Here is a 14,779-nt window from a genome sequence, read left to right as displayed (position 1 = left end):
GCCTGGGACTATAACACCTTGTGTGTGAGTCAAACAAATCCTGACTTATTCAAGTCGTCACTGGGTTTCCTGCTCCTGGTAGCTGACTACAATCCTAACTGCTATCCCCAGTCTGTGTTCTTGACAGCCCACACATTAGTAGCTGTGTTCTGAAAAATACACTTGTGATTAGATGGTAGGAACAGTTGTCACCACGTACCTGACCATCGCCTCGATCTTCTTCTTGTATTTGGCGTCTATCTTGTTGCGGTACTCAGGCCTCATCAGCATGGCTGCGAAACTGAAGGCTGAGTTCTTCAGGCCGGCCCTGTGGCACTCGATCACAGTGGAGGTCAGGATGGGCACGATGTCTGCAATGCAAGTGGAGGAGCACTGGCATGACGCCAGGGTCGCATCTCTCTCATCTGCCTTTTCTGGCAAAGAACCGGTGATGGACTGTTTGAGGAGGAGAGGGCTCGGCGGTGCGATCGGGTGTCTTTCCCTGATGATGCTGTTTTGCCTGTAACACGGGGCCCCACACCCCCTTGAGGTAACCTCTGGCATGTTTCCTTTCCTGCCTCCAAGATAAAAAAAGTTTTGCATTTGACAGGACAGCTGATGAATGAGTGGGGAGATTAACAATTCTATGCACTAACCTGAGTACACTTGTTTCTTCAGGACACATACCTAGAAGTCAAATTACTGGCTCAAAGAGCATAACTTTAAAAATGCACACACACAGACACGTGCACGCACTTGGTGCAAACTGTCCAACTGCTTTCTGGAAAGACAATGTCTGTTCCCACCAGCAATCAGGAGAGTGCCTGTCTAGCATACCCTTTGCCAGCCACATATAGTTATTTAGTCGTTTTCATGTAACAAAAATGAACTCATTTAAAGAACGGGATGAATTGTGACCTGTGAGCTAAATCTGGCTGTCTGTTTTTGTATGGTCCATGGGCTTTTACATTTTTAAATGGTTGGAAAAAAATCAGAAGAATAATAATTTGTGACCTGAAAGTTACAGGAAGTTCAGATTTTAGTGTCCAAAAGAATGAAGTTCTGTTGGAACACAGCTGTTCTCATTTACGTATGGTTCACGCCAAAATGACAGAGACTGGCCCACAAAGCCCCGAGCCTTTGATATCTGACGCTTTATAGAAAAAGTTAACCCTGTCATAGAATGTGACAAAATCACTGAAAAATGTTATGACGACATGTCTAAGAATACTGGGACCTCTTTCAGAGGCAGGGACCTACAGTGGTTGAGAACACAGAGGAAGACTTATTAGCTGACTGTGTGATTGTGGGCAAGTGCCACCTCACTTCTTTAGCCCAAGTCTGCTTATCTATAAAGTAGAGAAAATAGGACACTCGTGTGCAAACTGGAGACTGGTAGCCTGAAAAAGACCTGCTTGAACCTGGGATTTGGGAACATGGATTTTGGGAGAGTTCCCACCATTTCCACAACAGGGGATGAATGGTTCCCTGTGCCTGGCCTCTGTACAAACAATGGGGCTTATACTGAGCATTCTGGGAGTCAAGACTGGGCACCTGCTAATCAGGGGGTGCCTATGTGGCCAGCCCCCCAAGAGCACCTCTGGGCACTGAGTCACACGTACCCCAGTAGACAGCAATTCCGTGTTGCCTGGAGGCGCCGAGTGTGTCCAGTGTGAGCGCGGGGGGACCTGGTGCTGGCCCCTGACGCCCAGACCCTGCCCCTCACCTTTCCCCTTTGCTGGTTCTGCCTCGTATCCTCTCCTCATAATAAATCTGAACCTTAGCGAGGCTCTGTGTTGAGTTACATGAGTCTTCCTTGTGAATGATCACACCTGGGGGTGGTCTTGGGAATGCCGGTTATAGCTCTTCATGGGGAGGCTGTGAGGATGAAACAACTCACTACGTGTAGAGAACAGAGGCTGGCAGAGTTGGTGAGGCTGGATCTTAACCATGCTACACTCAGGCAGAAATGGGGACAGCCGGCTCCCCTCAGTACTCACGCGATGGAAATTTGCTGATGTTGTTGGCCACCCGGATAAGCATACGTGCCCCTTTCATATGATCTCCATTTTTCACGTGAATCTGAAATAAGTGACACATTAGACTCTTAGAGACTTTTAACACTAATTCAGTATACTCCAATTAAGCAATTAAAAAACAAACACTAATTCACCTTTTATTCTCCCAAATAAACGACTCAGTTGTGATCCTGAACAGGGTGCTCACGAGATCCTTGCAGTCTTCCTTTCATGCCACTCACCTGAGGTTTCTCCCTTACTTCTCCTTCCAGCAGCTGCTGCCTGGCCTTGTGGCCTTGCCAGCCTCACCCTGCTCTCCACCCTGCTTTTTACTTGGCCCTAGATCACTCAACATCTTTTACTGGCCTTTACTGGGGAGCTTGAGTACCAATAGCAACTTTACCAACTTGCTGTGAGACCCGAAAGCTGAGTTAGGGAGGCAGCAGGAGGGAGGACAGGCTGTGTCAAGAACGACGGCTGGAGAGCCTGAGCTTAGGTGAGCACCAGCGGGCGTGTGATGCGGGGAGCTGGTCCTCTTAGGATGACGTGAGGCTGGGGAGCTGGCAGGGCCAGACCACCATGCTGTCCAGGTGAGAGGAGGCGCCCTGAGGGTGGGGAGCGGGGATGGAGAGACAGACGGACGGACGGGGAGGTGGAAGTGGCGCTGTCTGGTGAGAAGGTGGCGGGTGAGTACAGAGTAACTCCCAGCTGTGAGTCCATCAGGTCTGAGCAGATGGATGACGGTGTAATTAACTGAGCATTGCAACGTAATTAATAAATATTAACTGAACCTGAAGTCGCCTTCCACTACTCCCTGCGCCTCAGACTGCCCAGCTCAGCCACCCATGTGCCGAGGTCCCAGCCCTGGGACGAAGCAGCCACCAACGCCAAGTCTCCCATGTGCCCTGAAACATGGATGGCTTTCTCTAGTCCTTTGTGTCAAAGAGGCCTGTGACGCTTTTATATCAGTTCTTACTTGATAAGGTCTAATAGTTCCCTTTGGAATGCCAGATGCAGTTAAAAACCTTGAATATATCTGGTGCTGGGATAAAGGAGTAGAATGGAGGGGAAAAGTTACAAGGGTGCTCTTCAGGGGCGGGGAGGGGGGGCGGGGGGCGGGGGAGGACGTCTGGTCCAGGGGAAGTGATGGGCCCACTCAGAGCCAGAGGAAAAGAAGGCTCAAGAGCCATCCCTGTGGCTTTTGGTAGAAGACAGCCCTGGTCCTGGAGGGCTTCTAACAGGAATCCGTATTCTTTGTTCCCATCTTCCACCAGCTTGTTTCTGTCCTCCCCTCCATGCCCAAAGGCTGCATTTGGCTGGATTCTGTGCCTCAGCATATTGGCACCGCCACTCCTGTCTAAGCCAACAAAGCCCTCCCTCCGCATTCCTAGTCCTTTCTGTACGAGAGCCCTCCTGTGGCTCAAGAGGAAATGCACTCCCGGTGGCTGCAAGTTGGAATTCTCAGATTTCCCTTAGAAGAGGTACTGTAGACCTGTGGGGTTGTGGCTCAGATTCCACCTGTAATGCGGGAGACCCAGGTTCGATCCCTGGGTTGGGAAGATCCCCTGGAGAACAGAATGGCAGCCCACTTCGGTATTCTTGCCTGGAGAATTCCATGGACAGAGGAGCCTGGCGGGCTACGATCCATGGGGTTGCATGGGGTTGCAGAGTTGGACACGACTGAACGACTAAGCACAGCACAGTAGACCTGAGGGACCTAAAATGGTAGCCACTAGTCACATGCAGCTGCATTAAAAAATTATATATAATTTAAAACTTAGTTTATCAGTTGCATTATGTGTAATTCAAGTGCGCCATAGTCAGGCTAATGGATATAGGACACATCTATCACTGTAGAAGTTCTATTAGGCAGTGCTGTTATAGGTCATAATTAGGATCTAAGTCATTCATAACATGACTGCCGTAACATATGAAGCTTCCAAATTGAATACACTCTTGTGGACTGGCCTGAAAACCAACTTAGCATTAAAATGGGAAGATGTACTTTGACATAAATGAAAATTTGGAAAAGAACATAAGTTGGAGTCTACCTGTATTTTTACAAAGATATGTGTATATATAAAAATATATATACACATAAGTTATGTAAACTGTACATAGAAGTATTTCAGGTTTGCATATTCTGTTTTTACTAAAAATCACTAGTTAAAAATAGACAACTGGACATAAATATATTCCTAATTAAAAAGAAGTGACTGCTGTTTAGGTGCTAAGTTATGTCCAACTCTTTTGCGACCCTATGGACCATAGCCTGCCAGGCTCCTCTGTCCATGGGATTTTCCAGGCAAGAATACTGGACTGGTTTGCCACTTCCTTCTCCAGGGTATGTTCCTGACCCAGGGATTGAACCCATGCCTACTGCATTGGCAGGCGGATTCTTTACCACTGAGGCACTTGGGAGGCGCCCCCCAAATGGTGCACACGTGTATTTTAGAGGTATGGAGGACATGGTGTACAACAGTGTTAACAACTGCTATATCTGATGATGGATTTAAAGGGGGAAAATTATTTTTCATTATACTTTTATATATTCTCTAAATTTTCTCAGTATTGTTTTATACTCAGATGAAAACTAAATAGTATTAAAGCACAGTGGAATTGTATAAAATTCATTACCCTGCAGTTAATAAACTAGGAAACTCTGGTTAAACAAAAATGTTTTTAGTAGATTTTTTTTTTTTTGGACCAAGTAACACATTTAGCTGCTTCAAGATGAAGACAATATAAAAAGACATTCTATATGGAGGGACCTGTTTTCCCTCTGCTCCCTTGACTGGGTTCAGTGCTACTCTGCGCCTCTGCCTTGATCCCTTTAGGATTTTCCTAATTTTTAAAAAATTTTTTATTTTATTTATTTATTTGGCTATGCAGGTCTTAGTTGTGGGAACTCTTAGTTGCAGCATATGGGATCTAGTTCCCTGACTGGGGAATGAACCCGGGACCCCCACACTGAGAGTGCAGAGTCCCAGCCACTAGACCACCAGGGAAGTCCCCCTAATTTTTTTTAAAAATGCATTTCTAATTTTACATGGGATGAATATACATATATTTTTTCTCCTGTCTTTTTGTACACAAAAGGCAGCATATTATATAATTATCCTGTATCTTGCGTCTTCAAGTTAACAATATAGAGATCTGGGAGATGGCTCCAATCCAGTGGAGAGGTGCCCAGCTTATGTCCCACGTCACCCAAAGGCCTCACCCTCACTAGTATGTAACTGTGCAGGATCATGAGGTTGGTGGCCATCTCAGAGGGAATCTTGATCTTCTGAGACTTAAGTTCTGCATACATGCTGAAGAGAACGTCATGTGCATTCCGATAGTTTCCTTGAAAAGAGGTGGTGAAATGACATTACTACAAAGGATGAAATCTGAGGACTTTCTGTGGACCACCATTTAACGGGTGGATTTTGTCAATCATCTTATTAAGTTATTAATAAAGAATGATTTATTTAATTGCATGTTTTCTGGAGCATGCTTCTACTACTTGTTTGGGGAGTAAGCCATGGCTGCTGGGGACCCACCTGCAGACTGCTCTTCCCTGGCGATGATGATGGCGGTCCGGGCAGCTTCTCGGTACTGCTTCAGGGCCATGTACAAGCGGAATAGGTACTTGGCGTCCTGACATACAAGCCATTAGAGAAACATCACATTCTGCATTAGCTATGGGGGAAAATACCTAAAATTCTGCATTTTCACTTAGAATCACATTTACTTTCTAGTTCAGTGAACGTTGTCAGTCACTCAGTTGTGCCCGACTCTTTGTGACCCCATGGACTACAGCCCGCCAGACTCCTCTGTCCATGGGATTTTCCAGGCAAAAACACTGGAGTGGGTTGCCATTCTCTTCTCCAGGGGATCTTCCCGACCCAGGGATCGAACCTGGGTTTCCTGCTCTGCAGGCAGATTCTTTACTGACTGAGCTACCAGGGAAGCCCTTCACTTTATAGTGACTGAGCGTTAAAATTGTTTTTTAAAAACCCAATAAAGAGGGCCTTTTCTGGTGGTCCAGTAGTTAAGACTCCACACTTCCACTGTGGGGGGGCATGGGTTCCATTCCTGGTTGGGAACTGAGATCCTGCATGCCGCACAGTGTGGCCAAAAAACCCCCAAAAATAATTTAGCTTGTGTTAAGAGGCCATTTTTAAAAAGAGAGTCAACAAATAATTATCTACCAAGTATTTATTCAGAGTTTAATATGTGCCAGGCAGTATTCTAAGTACTTGGGAAATAACAACTCTATTAAATGCTCATACCCTCCCTGGGAGGAAGGTGTGATTATGAACTGAAACAAAGGATCTGAACCCGCGTCAGAGTCTGTGCTCCTCACCCGAGTCCACAGAGTTCCCTCTCGTGTGCTTCAGAGGGAAAAGTGTGCTGGGACAATGTACCGACTTCACAAAATTTCAAAAATTTTTACACCTATAAAATTTTTCTGAGCCCATTTTCCACTCCTATTTTAACTCTAAACAATTTCACATACTTGATATTGGTTTACTGATAATTAGAATAAGTGGATATAAGGTGAGGTGGTTCGGGGCAAGTTTAAGGACCTGTGTGCCCTTTGGCAGGTTCTCCGAGCCTCCCTGGGTCTCAGTGTCTATAAAACAGGAAATGGACTCGGGGATCAGGATGGCCAATCCTCTCCAGGTATGACTTTCAGCACCTTGTATCCAAATCAGTTACAGCTGACCCCCTGAACAATGATGGGGTTTGGGGTGCTGACCGCCACAGAGCTGAAAATTCACATGTAGTTTATAGTCAGCCTTCTGTATCTGCAGTTCCTCCATATCCATGGACTCAACTGACTTGGGATCATGTAGTACCAGAGTATTTACTGTTGAAAATAATCTATGTGTAAGCGGATACGCAGTTCATACCCATATTGTTCAGGGGTCAACTGTACTCGAGTTCCTCACAAACAGATTGATTCCCTTAAACACCAAAGCAAAAGGGAAAAAAAAGGCTCTGGGGTGGCATTCTTGAAGGAGTCTGTCCTTATCGGGACTGAGAGAAGACCAACTTCTGCACAAAATCCAAGAAAGTCACCTATTTTGAAAACATGTTCTTAATGATATCTACTTTATTTTTGGTGAGTTACTTTTATAGTAAATAGGATTTTTATTAATTCCCGTAATTTTTGAAATATGAACAAACTACACTGGTTTTGGAGGATTAGTGCTAACTCATGATTTTAATAGTCATTTTTCAAAGTTCTAAGAATAAATAAAACTCTACCACGTTTGCGAAAAATGGTGGGTGGTGAGAACTGTTACCCAGAAGGGCGTGGCATCATAGGGGGTGATGCCAATTTCCAAGAGTGAATGCACACAGTATCTAAAATGCAGGATCTGTCTAGATGACCTAAGGCTGCATCCAGAGAGAAAGTTTACATCTATGATGCAAAAACAATAATAGATAAAAACAGTGCAGGCATGTGTGCTAAGTAGCTTCAGCTGTGTCTGACTCTTTTACGACCCCGTGGCTATAGTCTGCCAGGTTTCAGAACGCGGCAGATGGAAGTAAAAGCACAACTGAGATGCTTAAGAATCCCAGTGGAGAAAACACTTTAGTACCTTGGGCACGCCATCACTCTCCCCCATCAGGTGGTCTATCAGTTGACTGGTTAGCAGTTCATCTTTGGCCTGACCAACCTGTTTAGGAAAAGAAACAGTAAGTTCAGCATCTTAAACCTAGGAAGGGAATGGAGAGGAAGGGCAAAAAGTCTTCTGCTGAGGAGACAGAATTTAAAAAGGGTGTAAGGACACCCATAGTCAGGTGCCTGAACCATGATGTAAGCTCAGGGTCTCTGTCTTCATTTATTTGTGGGTCCGTGCTAAGTCGATTCAGTCGTGGCCGATTCTTTGCGACCCCACGGACTGCAGCCTGCCAGGCTTCTCTGTCCAAGGGATTCTCCAGGCAAGAACACTGGAGTGGGCTACCGTGCCCTCTTCCAGGGATCTTCCCAACCCAGGGATGGAACCCATGTCTCTTCATGTCTACCTACATTGACAGGTAGGTTCTTTATCACTAGCACCACCTGGGAAGCCTGTTATTCATTTGTAAAGTTTCCATGAATAAAAATCCATCCTTAGAAGCTCTAGCTTTTCTAAGTTGCTGTATCAAAATACTGCAGGAGTATTTTTACGCACAGAGACAGTGTACTCCTCGGGTGTTTCAATAAAGACTTTCTTAGGATGAGTGATCATGACGTGGAGAGGAAGCCATCCTGAGCACAGGAACTGGGCCATCCACCACCACGCACCCCTGAGTGCCTCGCCTCCAGCAGCTCCCTGAAGACACGCATTCACACGTGGTTACTGGTGATCTACAGTAGAAAGGAAACATGGCCAGGGGACCCCAGAAGTGGGCAGGCAGCTGGAGGTGTGGGGTGGAGTTCTGGAGATCCAGATCTCAGAGTCCGCTCCACAAAGCTCAGAGTTAAATCGCTGCTGGGTGGGGCAGTGTTGATCAAGAAAATTATTTACCAAATTGGAGAATGGAAATATATTCGTTTTAGTTAGTAGGAATAATTATTGACAAGATCTGGAGGCTTTAGAGTCTTGCGTCTATTAAAAAAAAAAAAAAAAGGGTGAGCCAAGAGCCCAACTGGAGCTCAGCCAAGGAGCAGGAAGGAGCCCTGCCCTCCTGTCACAGCAGTGATGTCGGGAGAGAAGCGACTGGAAAAGGAAGAAAGCTCACTGGGGACAGAGGGACACGAGGCCCAGCTCACCACAGCTCAGGGAAAGGGTAAGGAGAAGTTCAGAAGCTCTCTGCAGCAGAGGGAGACGTGAGCACAGGAGGGGTCCTCGGGAACCTTCCGGAACCCGGGGTGGGGTGACGGCACAGGCCCTGGGGCTGCCCGTGGTCCTCACTGCAAGGAAGCTAAGCTCTGGCCAGTCTGCCGTCTCTGCTCTGCCCACGGCTGTACGGAAGGATGGAAAGGTAGAGCTCGTCAGCTTCAAGGCTTTCGTGCGTGGCTCTGGGTGAATAAACCTGTACGAAGAGATGGTTAAAGCCGAGGGCTTTGAAGGTCACCTCTGAGATCCAGAGCAGGTCACTCTTGGGACCGCAAAGGAGATCAAGGTAATACCTAACTCAAAGAATTGTTGTAAGGATTAAATATATTAACACACAAGTAATCAAGTGCCAGGTAGTGTTGCCAGAGAGAGCAAACAACAACAACAAACGTGATGCCTAGTTAAGTCTGAATTTCAGAGAGTTGAGCACATCCCAAACACTAGGATAAATGGAAAGGGGAGGCAAGAGAGAAGAGATGTAGCCACTCACAATCAAAATTAAAGGAAGGATGGAGACAGTGCTGAGGCTACTTCCAGTGAAGGGCAGTAGAGCCAAGGATGGCGGCTGAGAAGGCCCATCTGAGGGGTAACTGGAGAACCAGGAGAAGCAGTGTTCTAAGGGAGTGAAAAAGTTCAAGAAAGATATGGTGTAAGAGTGTAAGATACTACCATAACACGGAGTAGGGTGCAGGCTGAGAGGAGACGTCTGTATTTAGCAAGAAAGAGATCAGTGGCGACCCTTCAGAGAAGGTCATGATTGGTGAAGGCAAAACCTGACTGCAAAGAGGTAAGCAGGCCCCCAACAAGGCTAACGGGTGCCGTACAGTCCCATCTTCCCCATCTGCATTGTGGGTTCATGCTGGTAATGACTCCCAGCCTGGGGTCCATCACAGCCCCCGCCCACAAACACAAACACCAAGAAGGTATTTCAGAACTCTGAGGGGTAGAGGGTGTGGGTGGGTGAACTATGAACATTTTGAAGATATCCTCAAAGGATTAAGGGCTGTGCCTTCTGGTTGAGAATCAGCAGATACAAACACACAGGTTGTGAGAAAATGCATGTCATGAGTAAAGGTGATTCTTTTTTCAGGGGAGGGTTCTCAAGGTGGAAAGGAGAAGAGGGATGGGAAGGAAACTAACATCACCTACGCAGTACTTTCAGAACTGGGGCCAATATGTGCTCATTCCTGTGAATATTTATTGAGTGTCCACAATGTGCTAAACACTCTACAAAGAGATGGGCCTGTGGCCTAGAGGGGCTATTCATTTGAAGGGGGTTAACTGTAGCAGTAAGTGAGGTTCAGAGTAGTCACAGGATTCTAAGGAGGCTTAATTTACATCCGGAGGACAGTTCAGGAAAACTTTTGCAGGAAGTGGCACATGAAGTGGGTCCTGCCTGTCGGGTGGGGTCAAGGTTGCAGGGAGGAGTGTGTCCAGGTGTGGGTAACAGCAGGAGCAGGAACAAAGGGGTGGGAGCCCTCAGCCACTCGGGTGAGAGGCCAGCTGGGCTGGAGCACAGAGCACTGGCCTGGAGGACTGTGATCAGGCAGTCTGGTTGGAGAGAAGACTTGGGTTTTGGTCTCAGCTCCATTCCTCTGTCTTTAGGTTGGTTTTATCATCTTCTGGGACCTTGGGTTCCTTGTTAGTAAATGGAGATTAGGTTGGACCATCTCCAGGGATATCTAAGATTCTTTTTGGAGTCTGCAAGCCAGGAAGAGAGCCCTCACCAGGAATCAAATTAGCAGGGCCCCTGATCTTAGGCTTCTCAGCCTCCAGGACTGAGAGAGAGAGAAATGTCTGCTGTTTAAGCCGCTTGGTCTGTGGGATTGTTACGGCAGCCGGAACTAAGGCCCGGGTCTGCTAAGGTGACGGCACAACAAGGACGTGGCACTGGGGCTCCCTGTTGGTCCAGGAGCTAAGAGTCCAGGCTCACAATGCAGGGGGCCCAGGCCGGGTTCCGGCCAGGGGACTACATCCCACATGCCACAACGAAGATGTTGTGTGCCATAACTAAGCCCTGGTGTACCCAGATACATAAACAGATCCTTCTTTAAAGAAAGAAATCGGGTGGGATGTTTCGAAAGAACAGCATGTATATTATCTATGGTGAAACAGATCACCAGCCCAGGTGGGATGCATGAGACAAGTGCTCGGGCCTGGTGCACTGGGAAGACCCAGAGGAATCGGGTGGAGAGGGAGGTGGGAGGGGGGATCGGGATGGGGACTGCGTGGAACTCTATGGCTGATTCATATCAATATGTATGACAAAAACTACTGAAATGTTGTGAAGTAATTAGCCTCCAACTAATAAAAAGAAAGAAGTCAATGGCATCATCTATGAAGTAGTGTTTCAAAAAAAAAATCAAATCTATATCTAATGAAATACCTAGATTAAATACCTAGTTAGCTGGAGGTGCAAGAGGTAGAGAAACAAATTATACTACAAGGATGCAATCAGCTAAATGTAAATGTCAGGAATTCCTTAGCACAAATAACCATTTTCTTAACAAATAAGTGATAAGGGGTAGAGAGAGAGGGAGGGGGGAAAAAAGCAGAAGGGAGAAGGAAGAAGAGGAGGAAGAAAAGAGAAAAGGAGTCAGAAGGAGGGAGAAAGGGAGATGGGGGAAGAACAATCTTTTGACAGAAGAGATTTAAGGCCCATGTGAACTAAGTGCGATGCAAGGACTTTGGATATGATGTGAAATAACCAACTGAAAGGCACGCAGGCAACATTGGGGAAATTTGAACTCTAACTAGATGTTTGATAATATCAAGAAATTACTGTTGGAGAAACTGGAACTCTAATACACTGTTGCTGGGATGTAAAATGGCGCAGCTGCTTTGGGAAATAGTTGGCAGTTCCTCAAAATGTTAAACGTAGACTTAACACATGGCCTAGCAATTCTACTCCTAGGTATATTCCCAAGAGAAACGAGAACACGTGTCCACATAAAACCTTGTACACAAATGGTCACAGCAGCATTATTCATAATAGCCCCCGAGAGGAAGCAACCCAAATGTGTAACCACTGGTGAATACAGACAAGGTATACAGCATTCAGAGAGACATTATTCTGCCCTTAAGAGGAATAATGTATCAATATATGTTACAACAATGCATCTATCTGATGAAAAGATTAGTATCCAAAATATATAATACAGACCAGTAAGAATGAGATGATACCATTAAAAATTAGAAAAAAAGATCCAAATAGAACTTTTTAAGATAAGACATTCAAATAGCCAACAAACTTGAAAAAGTGCTCAATATGATTATTCTTTAGAAAAATGAAATTAAGACCATAATGAGATACCACTACTTATCTATCTGCATAGTAACAATGAAACAGATCAGTGCTGGTGAAGATGAGGAGCAACTACATTCTTTTACATCGTTGTAGAGTGAAACTGGTACAACTAGCGTGAAAAAATGTTTGGCAGCACCTACTATTGCTGACTGCAGCCGTGAAATTAAAAGACACTTGCTCCTGGGAAGAAAGACTGTGACAAACCTAGATAGTGTATTAAAAAGCAGAGATATCACTTTGGTGACAAAGGTCTGTATGGTCAAAGCTGTGGTTTTTCCATCAGTCATGCACAGCTGTGAGAGTGGGACGATAAAGAAGGCTGAGGGCCAAAGAATTTGAACTGTGGTGTTGGAAAAGACTCTTGTAAGTCCCTTGGATAGCAAGGAGATCCAACCAGACCATCCTAAAGGAAATCAGCCCTGAGAAGTCATTGTAAGGACTAATGCTGAAGCTCCAATATTCTGGCCACCTGATGTGAAGAGCTGTCTTACTGGAGAAGACCCTGATTCTGGGAAAGACTGAGGGCAGGAGAAGGGGGAGACAGAGGATGACGTGGTTGGATGGCATCACTGACTCAATGGACATAAGTTTGAGCAAACTCCAGGACATAGTCAAGGACAGGGAAGCCTGGCGTACTGCAGTCCATGGGGTCACAAAGAGTCAGCCACAACTGGGCAACTGAACTACAACTATTGCTGAAGATATATATATATATATATATGTATTCTGTAAGCTAATAATTCTACTCCTGGATACATACCCAATAAAACTGAGTGCTTATGTCCACACAAGGATATGAACAGCGTTATGGCAACTTAATTCACAATATGCCCCAACTGAGACAACCTAAATGTCCATTAACAGAATAGTGGGTAAAGAAACTGTGATAGTTACAGGGTGGAATACTACACAGCAAGGAGTAGGAATGAACCTTTGACATGTGTGATAACACAGTTGCCTCTGTAGACTTACTATTGACTAAAAGAAACTGGATACAAAAGAAAACATAATGGGCTTCCCTGATGGCTCAGTAGTAAAGAATCTGCCTGCCAACGCAGGAGATCTCTCCCAGTCTGGAGAGATCCCGTATGCAGCGAGCAGCTAAGGCCGTGAGCCGCAACTACTGAGCCTGTGCCCTTCTAGAGCCCAGGAGCCGTGACTGCTGAAGCCCACGTGCCCCAGAGACTGCGCTGTGCAGCAAAGGCAGCCACTGCGATGAGAAGCCGGCGGACCACAGCTACGGGGCAGCTCCCACATCACAACCAGCAAAAAGCCCACGCAGTGCTGAAGACACGGAGCAGCCAAAAAAAAAATTGTATGCACGATTTTATTTACATGAGATTCATACACATGTAAAACTAATCTATAAGAACGGAAGTCTGAACTGTGGTTACCCTTGCTGGGAGGCAAGGACGTCCCAGGTGGCTCAGATGGTAAAGAATCTGCCTGCAATGTGGGAGACTCAGGTTCGATCCCTGGGTCTGGAAGATCCCCTGAAGGGAATGGCAACCCACTCCAGTGTTCTTGCCTGGAGAATCCCATGGACAAGAGGAGTCTGGCGGGCTGCAGTCCATGGGGTCGCAAAGAGTCGGACACGACTGATCGACTAACATTTCTTTTCTTTCTTGTTGGGGAGCGCTGACTGGGAGGCAGCACAAGTGGGCCTTCCGGGGAGCGTGAGCTGGGTGGGGGCTGCACAGGGGTACATATTTGAAAAAACTAACTGAGTTGTATATTTAAGATTTGTGCATTTTACTGGATGCAAATTACATCTAAAAGAAAATCCAAATGTTTTTATCTTTCAGAGATCATTTTTGTATTCACAAATGAAATGGTATTTGTGATTTTTGTGATATTTGTGATTTGCTTTAAAATAATACAGGGAAAGAGGGTGGGGGTAGGAATAAAATATGATGGGCCATGTGTTAGCTGTTGAAATGAGATGATGGGCACCTGGGAATTTGTTATACTGTTAGGTATATTTTTGTAAATGGAAATTTCTTCAAAAAGTTTTTAAAAAGTTAGCATTCTTGAAAATTTCATTACAGAGTTTATACTTACAGTTTCAATGGCCATTTCTATTGCTGCATTATCTTCTGAACTTGGACATTTCAGGAGGTGTTTAAGTGCCTGAAAGGAGAATTGTATAACAATTAAAAAATTTCAGACTGCTTTCACAATGGGAAACCCAAAGCTTTCACACACACATAGTAATTGCAGTTTGTGAAAGTATCTCCATCTCAACCAGGAGCTTGCACCATGCTGGGTCATATAACACATACTTAAAAGGCTGAGTGTAGTTTAAAAAGCAGAAGGATCCAGTCTGAAGAATCTAGTTCTGATTTTGCATGAAGTAAGAATGAAAAAATGTGCCCTCTTTAGATAGGAAGATGCAATTATTTTCATTGACTCATTCAACAAATCATTTACTGACAACCTGCTGCTCTGAATATACGGCTGTGCTCGATGCTAAGGAAAATACCAGTTAAGGGTATTTTGCAGCTTGTCTTTTTGTATCATGTACAGTCTAACTGGGGTGATCTACGTGATACGATGGAAATACAAAGAGCCAATTTTTTTTTGTAAAGTTTTGTGGGTTTTTTTGATGTGGACCATTTTTAAAGTCTTCACTAAATTTGTTACAACATTGTTTC

At 45.4% G+C, this 14,779-nt stretch overlaps 1 protein-coding gene across 3 annotated transcripts in view; it reads right to left on the bottom strand.

The window, feature by feature from the left end:
* The window catches only part of WDR19 (WD repeat domain 19), an 88,970-nt gene that overhangs the window by 22,543 nt on the left and 51,648 nt on the right, over positions 1-14,779 (bottom strand). For all 3 annotated transcript variants that reach the window (XM_043870705.1, XM_043870706.1, XM_043870707.1), the window contains 6 exons: positions 14,187-14,255; positions 7,595-7,672; positions 5,543-5,639; positions 5,221-5,345; positions 1,980-2,061; positions 200-350 (listed from right to left, as the gene is read on the bottom strand). In XM_043870705.1, the coding sequence (XP_043726640.1) occupies positions 200-350; positions 1,980-2,061; positions 5,221-5,345; positions 5,543-5,639; positions 7,595-7,672; positions 14,187-14,255 (602 nt within the window). The remainder of the gene's footprint in view (positions 1-199; positions 351-1,979; positions 2,062-5,220; positions 5,346-5,542; positions 5,640-7,594; positions 7,673-14,186; positions 14,256-14,779) is intronic.

The sequence above is a fragment of the Cervus elaphus genome, chromosome 17 (genome assembly GCF_910594005.1).
Source record: "Cervus elaphus chromosome 17, mCerEla1.1, whole genome shotgun sequence".
Classification (NCBI taxonomy): Eukaryota; Metazoa; Chordata; class Mammalia; order Artiodactyla; family Cervidae; genus Cervus; species Cervus elaphus.
The sequence above is the reverse complement of the archived record's forward strand: the minus strand, read 5'-3'. Positions and strand labels throughout refer to the sequence as shown.